The sequence below is a fragment of the Nyctereutes procyonoides genome, unplaced genomic scaffold (assembly GCF_905146905.1).
Source record: "Nyctereutes procyonoides isolate TBG_1078 unplaced genomic scaffold, NYPRO_anot_genome, whole genome shotgun sequence".
Taxonomy (NCBI): Eukaryota; Metazoa; Chordata; class Mammalia; order Carnivora; family Canidae; genus Nyctereutes; species Nyctereutes procyonoides.
In genome coordinates, this window is record NW_026575136.1 from 35,695,001 (window position 1) to 35,717,287 (window position 22,287).

At 36.7% G+C, this 22,287-nt stretch overlaps 1 protein-coding gene across 1 annotated transcript in view; it reads left to right on the plus strand.

The window, feature by feature from the left end:
• Positions 1 to 22,287, plus strand: part of LOC129495406 (zinc finger protein 407-like) — a 448,575-nt gene that overhangs the window by 271,528 nt on the left and 154,760 nt on the right. Inside the window, exons 6-7 of the mRNA XM_055302876.1 lie at positions 2,269 to 2,352; positions 12,291 to 12,411. Coding sequence (XP_055158851.1) covers positions 2,269 to 2,352; positions 12,291 to 12,411 — 205 coding nt within the window. The remainder of the gene's footprint in view (positions 1 to 2,268; positions 2,353 to 12,290; positions 12,412 to 22,287) is intronic.

The window sequence follows — 22,287 nt, forward strand, 5'->3', positions numbered from 1 at the left end:
TTCTACACTTCAAAAAAATCAAGGTCACTAATGTATCTAGAAAATTGAATCACATTGAAAATTAATAATTTTGTCTTTGTGCCTAATAATATCTTAAAATAAGAAAGGGAATAATCTAAACATACAGCAGATTTGCCTTTATAAAGGATATATATCTCATGAGGATTTTTCTGGTTTTATGTTACAGGAAAGATGTAGGTCGACCACAAATAAGTGCATAAATGGGAGAAAGGGATCATAGTTTTCTTCCATCTGAAAGGAATAAGAGTACTGTTTCCTCATTAGAGGTTTTACTGGATGGATGGCACAGCCCCAGTGCTCCACTGCCGCACCACACACATGAATGTGTTCAGGTGTGCACGGCTGTGCCCTGACACATATGTACTCCTACATGCACACAGGGGGTTAATGCCCACCACACCATGCTGGTGAATACATCGCAGAGAATGATTTTGCCTCAACATAAAGTAGTATGTTAATATTAACGAGCAAATTATCTTATGGGACTTTTTAAAAGTCTACTTTCAGTGTTATTTAATTGATAATGCAGCTAGTTGGAAAGATTTATATTCCACATTGATTAAATAATTAAATGAGTGATTATAATTAAACTTTATTCTTCACAGCCATCTACTCTATTTTTTTTTTTTAATCTTGAGATGATGATGACAAGGGACAGACTTAACCCCAAAATGGGAAAGCAAAGATAGGAAAAATATTTAAATTCATCTTTATTTTATAAACGATAACAATTTACATTTTCACATTCCATTGGGAAATGAGATTAAACATAATTTGGTTTAAAACTCTCTTTATTAATATGTGTTCATCTAAATGAAAAAAGCTAATAATGCTCTCAATTACAGAGGAGACTCTTTGGTTACTGAAGCTGTTCTGCCTTTATTTACTATTCTTTTTTTTTTTTTTAAAGATATGTATTTATTTATTTATTTATTTGAGAGAGAGAAAGAGAGAGAGGCAGAGGCAGAGACACAGGCAGAGGGAGAAAGAAGCAGGCTTCATGCAGGCAGCCTGACATGGGACTTGATCCTGGGACTCCAGGATCACGCCCTGGGTCAAAGGCAGGCTCCAAACTACTGATCCACCCAGGGATTCCCTTACTATTCTTTTCTAACTTTAAAAAGGCAACCACCATTTTCCAGACACATCAAGCTAAATTTTTGTTATGAGATGCCAAAATGTTTTAGAACAAAGCCAGCCGACTTGGGCAAAACCCTTGAAAAACTTGTTGCATTAAACATCTCGATGAGTAAAATACATAAGGATAGATACAAATGATTTATTTTAGTTTTGGAAAAGTATTTTGTAATTTCATTCTGTCTCTCTATGGTTAGCATTTTTATTCTCTTTTGCCCTTCCCTTTGAGCCTTGTGGGATAAACTGCCCAGCTTGACAGCACTTCCTGCCTAAATATGCTGCCGGAAAAAAGATAGATTGCATTTATAAACTGTAGGGGAAAATGTTCACTTGTGTAAAGATGCTAAAATAAAATGAGCATTTACACACTTTTAACAAATACTAACTCTGCCAAATCTGTCTCTAAGTGTTGCAGAGGTTTTCAGTCCAGAATTATCATTAAAGATGAATAATTGATGTTTTTGTACAATTTCTTTAGCAATCCGTAGACTTGCTTTCTTATGCTGTGAAAGTTTGAGAAACATAAACAGCACTGAATTTGTTACTGAGTAATGTAGGTTTTATTGTTACTTGGGATCTTTAGTGTGTTCAAGGAAACCTCTTAATTCATATTATTAAGTAGGAAGTTATTAAAGAAGAACCTGATAGAATCAGGTAAAACCAATTCAGTATCCTTCAGTTGTTGGAAAATTCAATATGCTTTATTTAAGCAGAATCCTAGATACTGTATATTAACTATTCCAAGCAATCTTTACTCAGCTCAGAAAGGCCAGATGTATGGGAATTGTAAAAAATCAGGATATGCATAAAAACTGTTCAAGTGCATAAAGCAGCCCCATCTGGAAGACATCTACCAGAAATGAAGTTGTACAAAACCATTCCATTGATAATAAAGCTAATTTTTATGGGTCTGACAAGTATGTAATTATGTTCAGTGGTGCTTTTCAGATTTTATCACAGTCAATAAACCGCAGTGGTAATTTCATTCCCATTTGACATATTTACATGGAAACATTTGATTGGAGGAATTAGTAACCCTGAAAGCCTTGATAGATATGTTTTAATGATCTGTGACCTCCGCAGTCCCTCATCTGTTTATTGTTGCAACAGGCGAGAAGTCGTTTCTGTGCGACCTCTGTGGCTTTGCCGGCGGGACACGGCACGCCCTCACCAAGCACCGCCGCCAGCACACAGGTCAGTATGGCCATCTGGCCCCCGCCTGCCCAGCAGGCCACAGCCGGCCTGGGCAGATGCCCCGCTGTCCATTCTGGGCCCTCCATGGCCTGTCTTGTCAGTGTTTGTAAAATCCCTGTCCTGGAGGGTCTACTGAAAGTTCTGTTTGAATAACCTAAGATTTGGATTCACCTATTTTTATGTGTTTAAAAAGTTGGCTTGTTGCATGTTTCATGGATCGGGTATCCTCTGTAAATTCATGTTATATAGGAGGGGAAAGAGCTGGCCTGCAAAGAGGAGAACCCCAGGCTCCCTCTCAGCTGTGCAGACTTTGCCACAGACCTGGTGGGTGAGGCTGGAGATCCAGGTTACTCTCGGATGCACCCTTGCCCCTCAGTGTCTCCCAGCCACTTTCTTACTCACCTCTGCCTCTTCAGCGGGTGACCGGCTGGCTTACCCATAGGCCTCCCTTTCCGGCCACTTCTTGGCCCACCTAACCACTTGACCATCTAGTGGCAGTCCCTCTGCGAGTTGGGACCAGTAGTTTTAGGTAGTTTAGGTTCTCACTGTTTTCTGTTCTTGCTCATGAGAACAGGTAGCAACGTGAGTAGATAGCGACATGAAAGACATCCATGTCAAAGACATGCATTCTTTATGGCTCAACAAAATAAAATAGATGCATCTGTCAGGAACTCTTAAGAATGAAAAGTTTTAAATATTCATTAAAATTAATTAACTACTCAGTCTTATAAGTAATTATGTTTATAATTGTAAATTATATGTGCCCGGGACAGTGCTGTTAATGGCATTGTCCTTCTAATTATTAACAGAACTGTTTTATTATCAAAAGTGACCTAGTTTAGATGATAAGTCATGTGGTAACACAATCTGTCACAAAATGTTGGGCTTTTCCTTGGGGACCGTGACAGTGGTTGTTTGGCGGTCACACTCAAAGTGGCATGAAATGAAGATACATGAAATACGTTGTTTGTGGGACAATTCAAATCTTGAGATGTTATATTTAATGGTTAGCCATAGGTTGCTCTCATGCTCATTATAAAATTTGTAAGATTAATAAAAACAAATACCAGTCACTTCTTTCACATCTCCAAATGGGATGAGAGTTATTATCAAGTAAAGAGAAATTTCCAGTGTTTAACATGATGTTGGAAACATACACTTTATTCTGTAAACATGAAAGTCTACTTTAAATTTATAATAGCAACCTGTGGCCGCAGGCCTTTAACCCATGGGCTTAAGGAGTCAGTGTAAGAGATTGCAGGAGAGACCTGGTGGATGGCGGTCCCCCTTGGCCGCTGTCTTGGACAAGTTGGAAGCACGTGTGTGGTACGGTGTGCTCACATGGGGTGCTTTATTCTTACTGTTTTCCATTAATCGGTGCCCAAGATGTTCCTGCTGTGGTCACTGCTGCTCACTCGGTCACACCGAACAGCCACCTGGGGACCAGCAGAGCCTCCCATGTGCCACTGTTGCCAGTGTGGAAGAGCTCTGTCTTCCCCCTGCAGGGAGGACAGTCGCACTGTGATCACAGGCACTTACAGGTGATCGATCATGAAGCCTGTGTTGAGCAGGCACAACTTTATATTTTATGTCAGGTCCAGAGGCTCCTTATTACTTTGCTATTAACTTTATACCATATAGGACAATGTCTCACAGACAGAGGCATCTGTCTTTGTGGCATTTATCTGCCTCTGTGGCACAAATCAAACATGATTCTTTAATATTGAAGTCTGTTCTTAAGACTGTTTGCTTCAACCAAGCAGCTTAGTACAACTCAGTCTAGATTCTTAGCTTTTAGGCTGGATTTGTAATATTTAAGCAACATACAAGTTTGTTTTTTTTTTTCCCCAAGGCCAGAATTGTATGGTGCATTTGAAATCTATATTTCTCTGATGTATTCCTCTTTGACATGGTTTACCTTTTTACCAGAGTGCCCACGCAAATTACAATCAGCTTGGGAAGGGATAGGTATCAAAAGTGTTCCAAATGGCGTAAATAATTCCCTACTGCAATACAGACTGTCTAGGGGGCTGACACGAAACATCTTCCATTCCAAGATTTACTTTTATCACCTGTCAGAGACCCTTGATTCAAGGGCACAGGAGCAAATCCTCACGTGTAGTTGAAGAGTCTTGGCCAGCTTAATAACCACCAGCCTGCCCAAAGGAATGCGAAGTGTGAGTTTCCATGAGAAGTGTGCAGCCCTTTTGACAGATTGTTGACACACAAAGGGCACTGCTCTATATCCATAGCCGTTCTGCTGTTCCCCTTCTGACTTTCTTTGACTCTTCTATCAGAGCTACCTAAGATGCAGGACATTCCTTAATGGTTACTTGGGCCAAGACTATTGTTCAGAAAGGACAACACAATTTAATATGCACTATTGTGTCACATAAGGGGAAACAGGAGGGAAGGAAATTCGCCTTTGTTCTGCTTTTTTGCGGAGAGCATAGACAGGTGGTCCTACTGACTTACAGCACTGTTCAAGAGTAGCTAATGCCTTACTCATAGCTTTACTCATCTTACTGGCTTTAGAATGACAAAGGATTCAGGACTGTTCCCAGTGCATTAAATCATTTTGATCACTCCTTAACAAGTGCACCTCTTCATACAGTACTTATCTGATTTCAACCATTAAGAAATATTAGCAAACCGGAATTCTTATTTAAAATTTGTAGTTTTGTTTTTGTTTTTGTTTTGTTTTGTTTTCAAATTTGAAAACCCAGAAAGTGAGTTTACTTCTTTGGCTATGTACTGAGACTAACAAACAAAAAAACTACTTCCATATTTCTGAAGTATATTTTCCTGAAGAAATTCTCATTTGTGGATGAAAAAAATATACCAATTAACATACTTGAATGGTAGCATCAGGCATGTAACAAAATTAATGAGTTACAAATTAACTATTATGTACAAGTTTGATTAAACTGTAGTTTGTATAAATTGACATAGAGTTCTTCCATTTCCAAGAACCTAGACATGCTTGAGCCTTCCTTCCTTTAGTGATTACAGCAGAAGATTTTATTTTATTTTTTTTAATTTTTATTTATTTATGATAGTCACAGAGAGAGAGAGAGAGGCAGAGACATAGGCAGAGGGAGAAGCAGGCTCCATGCACCAGGAGCCCGATGTGGGATTCAATCCCGGGTCTCCAGGATCACGCCCTGGGCCAAAGGCAGGCGCCAAACCGCTGCGCCACCCAGGGATCCCCAGCAGAAGATTTTATGTAGCTATTTTAGTAGCATTATATTTTTTCTCTGTCAGCCTGTAGAAAATTCAAAATTTCTTAGTGTTATACAATTTAATCTACAGTGTTGTCAAGTATGAAATGATAACTTATAGCTCATTGCAATATAATGTTAGCTCAATATGAACCTCAAATTATTAGAATTATAGGGAATATACATGACATTATTCTTTAAAAGTGTTGTTTGTAAGTTTCAATTGTGTCACATAAAATGTCATAAAAATTTTGATGAAATAAGCTACGTTAACCTTTTTTTAAGTGCTTATGATAAACCTCCAAATGAAGAAAATTAACTTTGAGAGTTTAGATGACCTTTCATTTATACTGCTAGCTCAGACAATGAGTCCATAATGTCACCCTTTGCCCCCTCAGATTCCTGCAAAATCCATGAAAAATGGACAAAGATGTCTACCCCAAGGCTAATAGTAGAAACAAGTTAGCAGTGAGTTATGGTGCCACACATTTTTGAACACTAGGTTGAACAGAATAAGGAGACATCAGAATATATTTGTCTATTTGATTAATGAAAAAAATCTTTATATTGTTTGACCACTTAGATTCATTATGTTAAGAGTGGAAGATTTATACCACCTAATTTGACTTATTTATTATTATATAGCTACAATAGTCATGACCATATAGTATTGGCATAAAGATACACAGAAATATCAGTGAAACTGAATGAATAGATCTATGCCTACATTTGTCAGTTGTTTATGACCAAGGTACAATATTTAGAGAGAAATCTAACAAAGGATATGCAAAACTCCTACATTAGAAACTGCAAAATACTCCCAAGAGAAATTCCCAGAGAAATTAAAGAACCTAAATAGGATGATATACCATGTTCATGGACCCAAAAGACTCAGATCCCATCAAGCTTCTCATTGCTGTTAAGAAACTGACAAGCTGATTTTAAAATTCATATGGAAATGCAACAATCTGAAATAGTCAACTTTGAGGATGATGAACAAACCTCACTTCATGACTTACTATAAGGCTACAGTAATCAAGTCATTCTGGTATTGACATCAAGGAAGACAAATCTGTCAGTGCAATGAGCAGAAATTACAGAGCAGACCTACATCTATATAGTCAATGGATTTTTGACAAAGAACAAAGGCAGTACAATGTAACTTTATTGTGCTGGAACAACAGGCTGTCTGCAGTAAAAACGAACATTGCTCTGTATAACATACATGTATAACATTAACTCAAAACCATTCTGATCTAAATGTAAAACTTAGAACTATATAAATTCTAAAAGGAAATTTAGGAGAAAAATCTTTGTGATCATAGATTATCAAAAAGTTCTTAGATACTGCATCAAAAGTCTGATTCGTAATTTAAAAAAAATCATAAACTGAAAAATTATAAACTGAAAAATTAAATATACATTACTTAACTACTCCTCTGTGAAAGACACTATGAAGAGAATGCAAAGACAAACCAATGACTGGGGAAAAATGTGTAAATCACAAATCTTATTAAGGATTTGTATTTGTAATATATAAAGAAGTCTCAAAACATAAACATAAGAAAACAACCAATTAAGGGTTTGAATGATTTGAACAGACACTTCACTAAAGAACGTAAGTGTGTGGCAAATAAACATATGAAATGATTCTCAACATCATTAGGAAAATACAAATTTAAAGCATTGATCATTGGTGATGATTTGGAGCAGTGAGAACTTTCCTACACCACTGGTAGGAATGTAACATTGTCAAGCCACTTTGGAAAACAGTTTGGCAGTTTCTTACAAAGTTAATATGCACCTACCAAATGACCCAGCCAACCCACTCTTAGATATTTACCTAAGAGAAAAGGAGATACACATCCAAGCAAAGACTTGCACATGAAGTTTTTTTTTAATTTTTATTTATTTATGATAGTCACAGAGAGAGAAAGAGAGAGAGGCTGAGACACAGGCAGAGGGAGAAGCAGGCTCCATGCACCGGGAGCCTGATGTGGGATTCGATCCCGGGTCTCCAGGATCGCGCCCTGGGCCGAAGGCAGGCGCCAAACCGCTGTGCCACCCAGGGATCCCCGCACATGAAGATTTATAGCAGCTTTGAACACCCCAAAATGCAAACAACTCAAAAATCCTTCAGTGGGTTAATGGATAAACTGTGGTACATTCATATCATGGAATGCTACTCTACTACTCAACAGTAAAAACAAGTATTTACATGTGGAGCAGCATGACTGAGTCACAAAATAATGCTGAGACGAAGTCAGACAAGAGAGTACACTGTGTTTCCACGTATAAAAATCTCTAGAAAATGCTAATAACTACATTAGCATTTAATAATGACAGCAGGTAAATGAGCATTTGTCTGAGGATGGGATGAGCCAGAGACAAAGGTGTATAAGGAACCTTTGGGATCAGTGGCTGTTTCATTGTCTTGACTGTGGTGCTAGTTTCATTCTGCCTTGTATGGTCAGTCTACATATGTCTGGTCCATGAAACAATAATACATACGGTTTTTTCCCCGATACCGTGCATCACTTATGTTTCTGTTGTCCAGGGCAACTGGTCTTTGACATTGATGTGCAGTAAAAATACTCTGCATTGAATATAATGAGCAATTCAGTTCTTACAATGAACGTGGAAGTTTTCACTTACACTTCCATGCAGGTGTTTATATTTTTATTATGTAGCGTATTTCTGCCTCAACTTTGAAGAGGTAGAGCCATTTTCTTCAGCCTTATGCAAGATTTAGGTCATATACTGTCTCTCAAACAAAAGCAAAACCCACCATTATCATGAAACTGGGTTTTTGTTTAAGTCAGCTAAGTATAGTTGAGTTGTCTATACCAACTTAAGTGACATGACCAGAAGTTTAGAAACTGAGAAAAAAGAGTTATTCAAACTGACCCTGGGTGACCACTCGATTGGGCTGTTATAGATGAGATTTTCTTAGGAACAAATGCCTGAAAGGTATAAAAATGCCTCTCAACTCCCCAGATTTTACTCTGTTTTGTATGTGGTCTTCTTTTTGCAATAATAAATCAAATATTTCCTTATAGAATCTATTAAATAATACCTCTGTGTTAAATTCACTAAGTGAAACTACACAATTGTTTTGTATTTAAAAAGGTTTGCCTTTTTACTGGTTAGGAGAGCTTGATGGGGACCATTGGTGTCCAGTATCATCTTTGTGAGAAGGCAGTGTGCATTTACCAGTGTTTAAGCACTCCTATCAAAAGGGTGACCAAAGCAGCTAGGCATTTGACACCCTGATAAGTACCTTACACTTGCTTTATCTTCTCTAATCCTCATAATTGTCCTGCTTGCTTGGTGGTTTTTGTCCTTCTGGTCTTCTGATCTTGTCCAGGGGGTGGACAAGTAGGGAGTGAAAAATGGTAAAACTTGGCTTGGGATTGAAGTCCATCTAGCTTCTTCTGACTGCCACTCTAGGCTGCAGGTAGTGGGTAGAATGCCCATCAGATGAGATGTGTATGCATTCAGCTGTTATTGCAGTCACGAATAAGGCCATATAAGTAGACAGAAAGAAAGGAGGACAAGGTTCTAAACATTCTGATTTTCAGGACAGATATTGTTTTGTTGCTAGCTGAATCGATGTAGAGGAATTTTATACCAAGGTAGTTCATCTTTTGTTTTCTACATAAGTCAATATACTTATGAAATTATTTTTTAAAAAGTCAGAACTAAGTGGCAAGTAGAATTATTGAACACATGTAAAATTACTCTGTATGTAAAATTTATCAGAAAGAATGTTTGCTGAGAAGAGTATTATTGTTATTATAAATCACTTTCGGGAGGAGATAGTTGTAAAGTTTTCTGTAGTTCATTGCTGTCCAACAGAAATATCATGTGAGCTACACCTGTCATTTTAAGTTTCCTGGCAACCATATTAAAAAAAAAGGTAACAGGTGAATTGCTTTTTTAAACAGTTAATCAAATGTCTCTTCATGTCTCCTGCCCATTTTTTTACCTGGATTGTTTTTGGGGTGTGTGTTAAGTTTTACAAGTTCTGTATACATTTTGGATACTAACCCTCTACCAGATATGCCATTTTCAAATACCTTCTCCCATCCCAAAGGTTGCCCTATAATTTCGTTGAGTGTTTCATCACTGTACAGAAGCATTTTACTTTAATAAAGTCCCAATAATTTTGTTTTTATTTTCTCCAGAGACTATTTAGTAAGAAGTTGTTACAGTCCATGGCAAAGAGGTTATTACCTGTGTTCCCCTCTAGGATTTTGATGCTTTCCTGTCTCACATTTAGGTCTTTGATCCATTTTGAATTTATTTTTTGTGTGTGTGGTGCAAGAAAGTGGTCCAGTTCCATTCTTTTGCGTGGAGCTGTCCAGTTTCCCGGCACCATTTGTTGAAGACACTTTTTTCCATTAGAGATTCTTTCCTGCTTTGTCGAAGATTAGTGGACCATGTAGTCTTGGGTCCATTGCTAGGTTTTCTGTTCTTCTCCATTGATCTGTGTCTGTTTCTCTGCCAGTACTATACTGTCTTGATCACTGCAGCTCTGTAATATGACTCAGAGTCCAGAATTGTGATGCCTCCAGGTTTGCTTTTCTTTTTCAAGGTGGCTTTGGCTCTTTGGGGTCTTTTGTGGTTCCATACAAATTCAGAAGACATGAATAAACATTTTTCCAGAGAAGACATCCAGATGGCTAACAGACACATGGAAAGATGGTCAGCATCATTCATCATCAGGGAAATACAAATCGAAACTATAATGAGATACCACCTCACACCTGTCAGAATGGCTAAAATTAACAACACAGGAAACAACAGATGTTGGTGAGGATATGGAGAAGGGGACCCCTCTTACACTGTTGGTGGGAATGCAAACTGTGGTGTGGCCACTGTGGAGAACAGTATGGAGGTTACTAAAAAATGAAAAATAGAACTCCCCTGTGATCTAGCAATTACACTACTAGATATTTACTCAAAGGATACAAAAATGCTGATATGAAGGAACACATGCACCCTGATATTCATAGCTGCATTATCAACAGTAGCCAAATTATGAAAAGAGCCTAACATGTCCATTGACAGATGAATGGATAAAGAAGATGTGGTCTATATAGAATGGACTATTACTCAGACATTAAAAAAAAATGAAATCTTGCCATTTGCAATGACATGGATGACACTAGAATGTATTATGCTAAGTGAAATAAGTCAGAGAAAGACAAATACCATATGATTTCACTTATGGGTGGAATTTAAGAAGCAAAACAGATGAACATGGGGAAAACAAGAGAGAGGGGCAAACCATAAAACAGACTCTTAACTCTAGAGAAAAAACAAGGTTCCTGGAGAGGAGGTGGGGGAAATCGGTGATGGGCGTTGAGAAGAGCACTTGTTGTGATGAGCACTGGGTGTTATATGTAAGTGATAAATCCCTAAATTCTACTCCTGAAGCTATATATTACACTATATGTTAACCAACTGGAATTGAAATAAAAACTTGAAACTCCAAAAAATAATAGCCAAATATATCAAATTACTATCATTTCAACATTAAATCAATATAACTTTATTAGTAATATTTTATTTTTTTGTTCTAGGATCTTGAAATTTAGAGTACATTTTACACTTCCAGCAAATCTCAATTCAGAGGCTAAATTATGTCAAATTTGTGATTTATATTTAGATCTGACCAAATGTATCTTTCAAAAAGTAGATTCACATTCCTGAGCTACTCTATACAGACTTAAACATTTTTTTCTCTAGGTAAATCCCATGACAGTTTTTTTTTTAAGATTTTATTTATTTATTCATGAAAGACACACAGAGAGAGGCAGAGACACAGGCAGAGAGAGAAGCAGACTCCATGCAGGGAGCCGGATGTGGGACTTGATCCCAGGACTCCAGGATCACGCCCTGGGCCGAAGGCAGGCGTTAAACCACTGAGAAACCCAGGGATTCCCCCATGACAGTTTTTTAAATAGCCATATTTCATGTGCTTACCAGCCAATGTGACTACTACAATTAAAAATGAAGATTTGATGATTTCTTTGGATGCATATGTATGGAGGAGGGGTGGTTAATGCAAAGAAAGGTATCCGTCAAGGGACTAGCCATGAGTGGCATGTAAGCTCTTGAACCAACTGATGAGTAAAATGCATATGGAGATAGAGTGGTTGTTATATCTACATGAGGGAATGCTATGAAATACTATTGTACATGTTTCTTCGAGGCATTTTTCTATGGTTACCTCTTACTTAACTTTAGTGAACTGTAATTTTTCCTTACCTCTAATAGTTTTTTAATTGGTATCAATTTATAGCTTTATTTTTTCATATTTAAGATTTTATGCTGTATATTCAAAGAATATCTCTGTTACATGCTTTTTCATGATTTTGTCCTCAGGGAGATTTTTATAATGGCTCTAGTGTAACATAGTTTGTTAAAGGACTCCAAATGCAGTACTAGACCAGGCTGTAATTTAAATTTCTGTTTGTGTAAGTTACATTTGAGCTACAATTCCAAATATAGAAATAAAAATCAGTGTTATCTTCTAACTTTTTCACTCTGGGAATGAATATTCAAGTGACCTAAATGTGAGTGGTCTACTGGACTATATTCTTAAATTTTTATGGAAATAAGTTTCTTTTTAATTGTCAGTAACAGGTTTAGCCCTTCATTTCTAATTTTTATAATTATTCATGTGCAGCATTGCTTTATATTTTGCAGGAGAAAAACCTTTCAAATGTGATGAGTGTAACTTTGCCTCCACAACCCAGTCTCATCTGACTCGGCACAAGCGAGTGCACACGGGAGAAAAGCCTTACAGGTGCCCATGGTGTGACTACAGGTAAGGGATCATTAGTAGGCAGGTAGCATCACCGTGGGTCACCATGGTAGATTTTTTTTTTTTGCCAAATTAAGCGACTTTTCCATTTAATAAGTTACTTCCATGTATGTGGCATCTCATAGACGATAAGACAATGCAAGAAATGTATCCTGCCTTCAGGGGTATTGTTGCATAATAGGTGACTTATAGTATCTCTAAATAATTATAATACAGATTTCAGTCAGGAAAGAAAAAGGCCAGGACAGAGGCATCCGTAGGAAGGAACAAGTTCAGCCACACAGACATCCTCCTAGAGGAGACAACATGTCAACCAGGGTTTAAAAGATGAGTAAATTTCAAAGAAATATGGGTGCAGGAGGTAATGGTGTGCTGTAGCATTTTTGGGCTGACAGTGTCCTAGAGATCACAGGTGCTGAGGTCCTCGGTGGCTAAATGATGTCTGCCACACTGAACAGTTACCTTGCAGCCGCAGCAAAGCATAGGTGCCAGAAGTTTGAGATGTAGTCAGGCAATGGTAAGTAATCCTGTTTTACAATATGATGATATATGTGTGGTGAGTGCAGAGTGAAAAATAAAATGAGAAATGGAGGTTGCAGCCAGATCACACTATACCTGAAGCCCGTGAGAGTGAGTTCAGAGCACATTAGGTAGTTTGTTGGACATCACAGTTTGCAGGCAGCCAGATGACATCTGTCTTAGGAGCTTCATCAGCCACTCTGTGCAGCCTGAATCGCTGTGTTGAGGGCCTTCTCCATTCTGGAGCTGAAGATCTCAGAGCCCCCATTACACATGATGACACAGAAACATTGAAAGTGGTTCTTTCAATGCAGCCTGCTTTTGTTAAATGGTAGGAGATATATCTATAGATATATAGATATATATACCTTAAGCCTGAAGCATTTGTTAAAAAAGACATTTCTGTATTCCTGTGGATGTAGCCTGTGCATTCAGTAAATATATTGCCATAATCTCTATTATTATCCTCATTATTGCATTAAGTTTTATGTTAAAGGTCATTTAATAGTACAGAGATATTACAGATATATTTCATTCATTAATTATTCATTCATTCAACATTTTATGAGTTCTGTCTTTGCTTAGCAATAGATTGGTGTTTCTTGGAAATTTGGTAAAATGGCAATCCAATTAGAGGTAGACATACACATTTTAAGGTGTTATTCTTTAAAAAATAAACATTTTTAATGTTCTTTTCCTTATTAAAGTGGTCATACTGTATAGTTGCCTTCTCTGTAAAATGCAGAAAAGCAATTAGAAAAATTGTAAAAATTTCCTTTAATTATCTCTTTTAGCTCAGGATTATGTCCTTTCAGTATGTCTTGTATGCTTTAGATTTGAGTTGTGGTTTTGGAGGATTTTTTTGTTTCTTATAAATTTTAGTTTTCATACTTAACAAATTTGTAGCTACCTTACTGTTTTCTTAATTTCATATAACTATGGTTTTCAAACTGTTATATTAAGTAGCAGAACTATTATTTCAAGCAAGATCATGTCCAGACCTCTTTATAAAATAGATAAAAGTGGTTTTTACCACTTATAAGTGGATTTCTTAGTTAATATCTATAATATTTACTTGTAATATTAAGAAATATCATATAATACTGTCCTGACAAGCAGAACATTTTCAGACAAAGGAGTTATTGATCAGAGCGGCTGTTGGGTTAGCACTGGCATCTGGTCCATGTCCTCATTCTGGAGTAAGCAGGAGGGTGTAGTTGAGAGCTCAGGCTCTGGAGGAGCCAACCCAGTGTGCACTGAAATTCTTTTCTTTTTTTAAATTTATTCAGAGGCAGAGAGAGAGAGAGAGAGGCAGGCAGAGACACAAGCAGAGGGAGAAGCAGGCTCCATGCAGGGAGCCCGATGTGGGACTCGATCCTGGGTCTCCAGGATCACACCCCAGGCTGCAGGCGGCGCTAAACCGCTGCGCCACCCGCACTGAAATTCTTAACCTCTCATAAAATAAGAGTGATGAGAGTAGCAGCCTTACGGGAGCATCGCTCGTGTTAGAGGAGGAGCATGCCCTGACCGAGATGCCAGAGCCCTGGGTTTCCTCTCATCTCACATTGTCCCCTTGGATGGTTACAGGTGTTACTTCACTTTGTGATTTCAAGATCGTGTTCATTGAGGTGGTACAAGAGCTTCAATGTCCTGAAGGTCTTCAGTGTGTTGACATTTATTTATGACACATGCCCTTAAGGATGTCCCCTAGTTTTGAGGTTGTTAAAAATGCATTAAATCAACGATCATTTGTTAGATGGTCACTGACAATACTTTAGAGTTTCAGATGCCTCATTTGAAGACTACTCGTCTACAACATAATTCTGATACTTGTATGTCTTCAAGTTAGATTGTAAATAGTAGTCATTTTATGAAGTTTTTAAACATTTGGGCCATTTTTAGGTATTTTCATTTGAAAAATGCTTATTCTGAAATCTTTGTGCATATCCATGATTTTTTAAAGAAAGTTCCTAGAAGTATGATTTATGGCTTTTATGTCTTTGTATGCATAAACATTTCAAAATATATCAGATTTTCCTGGTATGAAATTGTATTACATTCGTGCTGAGGTTAAGGTTGTATTACCTGTCTCATATGATGCTATCTCCCTGACATAGCATCACTTCCATTGAGAAGTGCATCTGAGCTAGCTGGGTTCCATCCCTGTGATTCCTCTGTCAGCCACTATGGGTAAAAAGAGATTGTGTTTTCTAGGAATATTGTCATTGCCCTATGAATTAATACTCAGGACACGTAAAAAATCTAATGATGTCTATCAAATTTCCTTTTGAAATGTTTGAAATTCTTGATAAAAGGGTTGGTTTTATTTTCATTTAAAACTTTCTAAAAATTTGGTTATTACAGATGATCAATAGTTTGAATAGTTTGTTCCTATGACAGTTTTATCATTCTGTGAACATATGGTTAGGTCTGCTTTCACTATTGAACAAAAGACAAGTTAATGTTGCTTAGGAATACAAAACTTTGCAAATCTATGAATAGTGATGTTATGAACTATGAATGATATGTGGAGTTTATAACAGCTCTCTTTGTTTTCTTGTTGATGAGCAAAAAATTTAAAAATGAACAGAGAAGTTTACAATGTTTATCTTGGTTGCATAGTGTAATAAGAAGAAAATGCTTACCATATCTACCTTACAACAACAAGGAAAAAGCTTTTTCTCTGGATAAATAAATTTGAGTATGTACGATTTCCATAGGATAAAAATATGCATAAGATGGTCACATATTTCTGAAGAAGAGGTGATTGTATTTGCTTTATTAATATCTTTCTATAATATTTTATTGCTTAAAATATTTAAATAACTTTTTTCCTATTTAGATTTTTATTTGTTCTTAATATAGCTATATAAAAATTACTCCTGTAGGGTATTCCTGTGTTTGTCATTATTAACACTTATTTGCAGGTAAGCTACCATCATTAGAACCTGAAGAACCTGAAGTATTACTTAAATTACACTTGGAAATATATTTTTCATTTTATAAATTGAACATTAGTGAAGAGATACTTATAGTTATAATTATTCATGAAAAATGTGAATGTAGATTTGTTTACAAAAGAATTTTATAATTGGTCTTTTGAACCTGGGGCTATTTTTCAAGTTTGCATTATTAATTTAGGCAATGACATCTCATTCTATTCAGATGTAAACATGTACCCCTTTCCTAAGCTTTTGCTGTCTAAAATATCCAAAAGTCTAATCCATTACAAATCAGTATATTCCATCATTACTCCATAACTTTTTCACCATTAATTATTATTCATTATAATTTCAAAGCATAAATTTAGATTCATAGCACACTGTCTTGACATATTATCTGTGTAACAAATTCTTTAGATTTGTTTCTATATTAAAATGGAAACAGTCCCACATTTTTCTATATTTTTATTCCCCTTTGTTATATATTGTCACTTCTGTGTTACAAAATAGAAAACCTTTAAAATGTTATAGTAAGTACCTTTTCTAAAAATGTAAATCCTTATTTCCCCATAAAATTTATTAATATCACACTGCATTCTGTTTCACTGGTGACACTGGCTCTCACAACAAAATAGATGGCTACAATCAGGCTTTCTTTTATATGAAACTCATCTTCTAATTGGCTTCCATTTTTTATTTAAGATTTATGTATATTAAACAGTAAATTAAACAATAAACCACTGATAAGTCATGAAAACTAAGCCAAAATACAACCTGCAGTATTAAAAATATTATGGTTAATCATTATGTTGCACCTTAAATGTCGTTTATCAAATTAAAGAAAACTAAAATTTCAAATCAGACTCTGGCAATTTGATCATTTATGTACTGTTGTCCCTATTATGGACCTTGGGATAATGTATATGTTCCCTAAGGTTGCTTTTGGTCAGAGTTTTCCTCAACTGTTCTTACTACTTCTAGTGTTACACACAGTCTTGGAGATTTTTTTTTTTTTTTTTTTACTATTCCACTTTTTATTTGCTATTTTTCTTATTTTTTAAATTAATATTATAACGCCAGTAGAAATACACTGTATCATATAGCTGTAGAATAAAATCTACAATTCCTATGTCTTATAAAAAATTCACTCCATTGTTTGCTAAACTTGTAGGAAATACACTTTGATATTTCTCCCCCTACTTGTTGGTTTACTTAGCTCTTGGCCAAACATGTAAAGTTTTGATTTCCAGGAGATCTTTTTCCTGTCTGGATGAGGGGGAAGCTAAGAATACTTGATGTGACATTTAACCGAGGAAGTGGTATCTCAAGTAGAAATAGGTTGGTTTTTTTTTGTTTTTTTGTTTTTTTTTTTTTTTTTTTTTTGGTGATAGTGCTTAAATCTCTCTTACTACTCCTTTGAAAATGTTTTCTTTAGTATTTCTTATAAATTCGGTAAGTTTTCACACATGTGACTGGAGTAGGTAGCATTTGCCATTTGTCACAACCACTTGAAATATGTGTGAGCCTCTAATTGTGTTTGTTTTAGAAACTAGTTGTCAAAAAAATTTTGTCAAAAATACTTTTAATTGAATTCTGTCTTTATTTTACATGATACTGGAAGCAATTTTGGGGTAGTTTTAAGATGTGAGGACAAAAAAAATTGTACTTAAAATAATTATTTATTTTCCCTTAAAGTTCGAATGAATTTTTCAAACATACATTTCTGTATAGAGTCTCAGTTATGAAAATTTGTTCCAGGTCTTAGATAATATTACACATTTGTATGTAATTTTGCTATATAAACATTTTATGTTTATTATGCATAATTAAATAATAAGACAAACTACCTTGGTTATTGTGGCATTAAGAATTCATGGTAGAGTGGGCCTCATTGTTCTTATCTTCAGTGTGCTCCAGCAGCATCCTGAGCTAAGAGATTGACTCCACAGGGATCCTTCCCTCCTTTAGGATAATCTCTTCTGAGAGTTGTCATTTTCCTTCAGCTTCCTGTGCAGGCTCACAGGTTATACTGGGGGAAGCAGTGGCTAGAGCAAACTTGGATTTGCCCTGAATGATAATAAAAAGGAAAAAAAAAAACACTCTAGATGTTAGCCTATGTAGTGAAACATCATGTAGAGCCAGAGAGAAGTGAAATTATACATAGCATGTGAACAGCACGCATTTATTTATCAGAAAAATCAGAGGTAGCATTTCTTTTGGGTGATTTTGAAGTTCTCAAAGAATAATGACACTACATAAAAGTAATCAAATGAAAATTTGTAGTATTAATATTAGGTAAAATTGATATTTAAAGCAATTTGAAAAAAAAAAGGAATTTGATGCCACAAGCCTAGTTATATCAGAACAGACTTTAAATCAAAACTGTTTTTGTCAGTGAAATAAGCTAGAAGAAAAAGGCTAATACTGCATGATATCATTTGTATGTAGAGTGTTAAGAAAACAAACAAACCCATAGAAACAGCAGAAAAGTGATTTTCAAGGACTAGGTTTGGTGGGGGCCCAGAAGTGAGGAGAGGCTGATAAAAGGGTACATCAGTTACAAGATGAATAAGATCTGAGGATCTAATGTAAAACATGGTGACCTGTTTCCAGTAAGACTGTTATGTAATTGGCAGTTGCTAAGAGAATAGGATTTAAATGTTCTCACACACAAAAAACCAAAAAACCAAAAAACAAAACCAACATTAAAAAATATATTATTTTCATCATTTAAAGTACCAGTAAATACTATTTCATTATTTCATTTACCTCAAGCTTGTCTCTTTAGATTCTACTCCTTCATAACTGCTAATCCGCTTAATGGAATAGAACACGAATGGTCTAGGCTGAAAGGTTCGTCTGAAAGCCTAAAAATCCAGTTACTTTACAAACTTTTCATAGTATGATGACACCTGCGAGGCTTTCTTCCTACTGTGGTGAATTTGTCCTGGAAGGCGATGGTGCCCGTGGCAGTTTGCCCTGTGGTGCTGGCTCCTGGCGAGCTGCCCCTTGCTGCTTGCTACCTGCCCACAGTTCAGCTAACCACAGGTAGATGTCAGTAGCGTGGCTGCTTTGTGAAGCTAAGTTTGGTCATTGGCGAGCATCAATGTTGCTTCAGAAGATGCTTCTAACATGTGTCAGGGTGATCCTTATGGAGTTGTAGATGTTTCTGGTAAGTTTAGGTGGGGTTTTTTGAGAGGTTGTCTAATAAAATGACCTAATTGTATCTTCTTTTCAGATTTTCCAAAATGAATTAAGAAAGTTGTACTGTATGTAAATGTATTCTTTTTTTTGCCTAATTTTTTTTTAATCTGTTTCAGCAGAAATTCTTTCTGAACAACTATCTCCTTATTTTCTCTATTAGTGTTTTTTTTTTTTTTAAATCTCAGTGACTCTAGTGGTGGTTCTGATTTGGTTTAGTATATTCTATACTGTTTGTGTCTAATGTTATTTTTATACATTGCATGTTTTACTCAGACTCTTCTTCCCTGCCCTCTAGCCCCTAAGCATATAGGCTTTTTAAATTTTCATTTTGGCTGACAGGCTCTGTGCTGATACAGCACAAGTGTTTATGTCAGGTCTTTAGTTAAAGTGAGTAAATTTTTATCTAACAAAACTCATTTGAGTCAAAGAAAGTCTATGGACCTTTAAACAAATAGATTCCATAGCATTAAATATTACAAATCTATTCAGATGTCTTTAAAAGGGAAAAAAAATCTGAGCTAATTCGTTCTGTTTATCATACAAGTAAGTTGTTTTTGTTTGTTGATGAGGCTAAAATAAGCATTGAGATCACAGATTAATTAGAAGAGCCATTTTGAACACAAAGTGACCACACATTCCCTCTGCTATCTCTTCAAGTAGAATCTAGACAAACATGTTTATCTAACCTGCTGTTGCCGAATCCCAAATCCAGTCATTATAAAAGGACCAAAGCTATCTTTGGGGATGGTCTTTCTACAAGGAATTACTATGGACAGTCCCCTGGGTGGTAGTTAGATATATCTGTATATATTGTGGCAGAAAGAAAGGCCTTAGAGATGAAAAAAATAGAAAATATTTTTTTGGGCAATAGTCTCTTGCATAATAAGCTATTCCTCAGACATTAGAGCTATTATCACACAACAAAACACTCTGCTGTGTAACTATCTATATCTCCTAGCGCCAGAACCTCACACAGAGTAGCTTATTAGGGAAGACTCTGTAATCGCCAAGAGGGACTGACAAGAATCAGTAGAATATCAGACACACCTTCCAGGGTGGGATTAAGTTTCACATGCTACAATGTGGGTGTCAGAGAAAATAACAAAGCGGAGGATAAAGATATAAGAGCTTGACCAGTTGTCATTAGTTCGTTGAGACTGTTGAAGTAGTAGTTCTATCATTTTGCTTTCAGATCCATTGTTTTCATGGATTCTGAAATATTATTACTTTAGGGTCTGTAAAAAACTGCAGGAGAAAGAAACACTTGCAGCATTAACAAAATGGTGATGCAGTAGTTCCCATGAAGTGCAAGAAGGAACTGTGGCTTCTGTACCCGCCTGTCTTCTCGACATCATGCCCCTGATTGTTGGTGAAGCCAGATGCTACCTGGCATGGTAGCATGTGCCTATATTGGCTTTGCCTTTAGAAGGTCTCTGAAAACAAGACTATGTCTTTTTTTTCCCTAAATTATAAGGGAATGTAGTCCAAACTGTTGGCTCTCTCCTATTTATGAGAAGTACTATGTCTGTGAGAAGTTCTAGAACAAGAAATATTCCTAGATTCTTTTTTCTTTTTCTTTTTCTTTTCCTTTTCTTTTCTTTTCTTTTCTTTCTCTTTTCTTTCTTTCTTTTCTTTTCTTTCTCTTTTCTTTCTTTCTTTCTTTCTTTCTTTCTTTCTTTCTTTCTTTCTTTTCTTTCTTTCTTTCTTTCTTTCTTTTTCTTTCTTTCTTTCGCTTTGTAAGAAAACAATACTATGCTCTTCCTTACTACAGAGCAACAAGTGAGCTATCGCAGAAATAAACCAGAATCTCTTATTCTGTGACATAACATGTAACCTGATACTTTTCCCTGCAGGGAATTTAAACCTAATATTAACCCCTATTCTTGCCCCTTAAAGTTTAATTCCTTACTTTTAATTATTTTGACTTCAATCTTGCTAAACAACCCTCATCCCTCCTTTTGTATCTTTTGTACATATGACACTGGAGATCTCTCACTAAGATTTAAAAATATTTGGTGAACTGTACTTGGCCCCTTTCTTTCCTCAGTATGTTTTGTTTTTTCATCTTAAGTTACAACACTTAATAAATATATGAAATGTCCTAAAACAAATTAGAATTTTCTATTGAGAGAAATGTGATTCGTTTTCAGTATTTGTGCTTAAATCAATCCCTTGGATTGTTTTTTTGGGGGGGTAAAAAGTGATTGATGCTTAATTTTGAGAATTTTTTAGGTCCTAAAAACTTGATAGCTTTAATTTTCATTAAAGGAATGATTCTATCCCACTTTCTACTTCCAAATTATGCTTTTCATTTGATTTGAAGTTACCTTCTCATATCAGCAAGCCTGGACTATAGGGCCTATGGATTAGGTGGGTGCCAGACAGCAAGAAGTCCACGCCGGAGAGTTGGAGTTTTACCCTAATGGCAGTGGGTAGCCTGAATTTTAAGCAGGAAAGGGACATACTTACATTTTGCTTTTCAGAGATCATGGGTGCAGTGCAAATGGTGAGCCAGAGGGGGGACAGATCAGGGGACAGGAAGTCATGTGAGAAACATTTGCAAAGGTACCCACAGAACGTGGTGAATGCCCAACCCTGAACTGGCAGTGTGGCCAGGGACGGAGAGAGAGGCTGATTCACATGCTTTTCAGGAGCTGGAACATGTGGACTTGGGAACAAAATCCGTGAATTCAAGGGCAGGCTGACTGATGCATGCCACCCTTGAGATGCCAGGGCCAGGGCCACAGGATGAGTGGTGGTGCCATTCCCGAGGTCTTCAGTGCTGGCAGAAGAAGGTCCCGTCAGCATCATGAGTGTAGTTCGGGTGGTGTGAACTCTGAAACACCCATGTGTCGTCCTCATGGAGGTGTCAGTAGGTGTATAATGAGTGCTAACATGTAGAATTGAAGGCATCCATAGGAGCCAGATCTCCCTTGGAAAATGTGGCAAATGAGACATGCAGAGGGGCAAATAGCAAGTGTAAGAGACTGAGAAGTAGCTTCCAGAAATGGAAGGGACCTCGGGGTGTCAGGGGAACGGTGCTTGGCGGTGCCAGACATTCAGGAACATAGGGGCAGTGCGGTCCCCCTGCCTCAGTCACGAGGAGGTCACTGACTCTCTCGGGAAGACCAGTTCTAGCGAAGGGATGGGAGCAGACGCCAGGGAAGCACAGAAGGGAAGACATGGTAAGAATGCAGGTTGGCTGCTCTTGAGG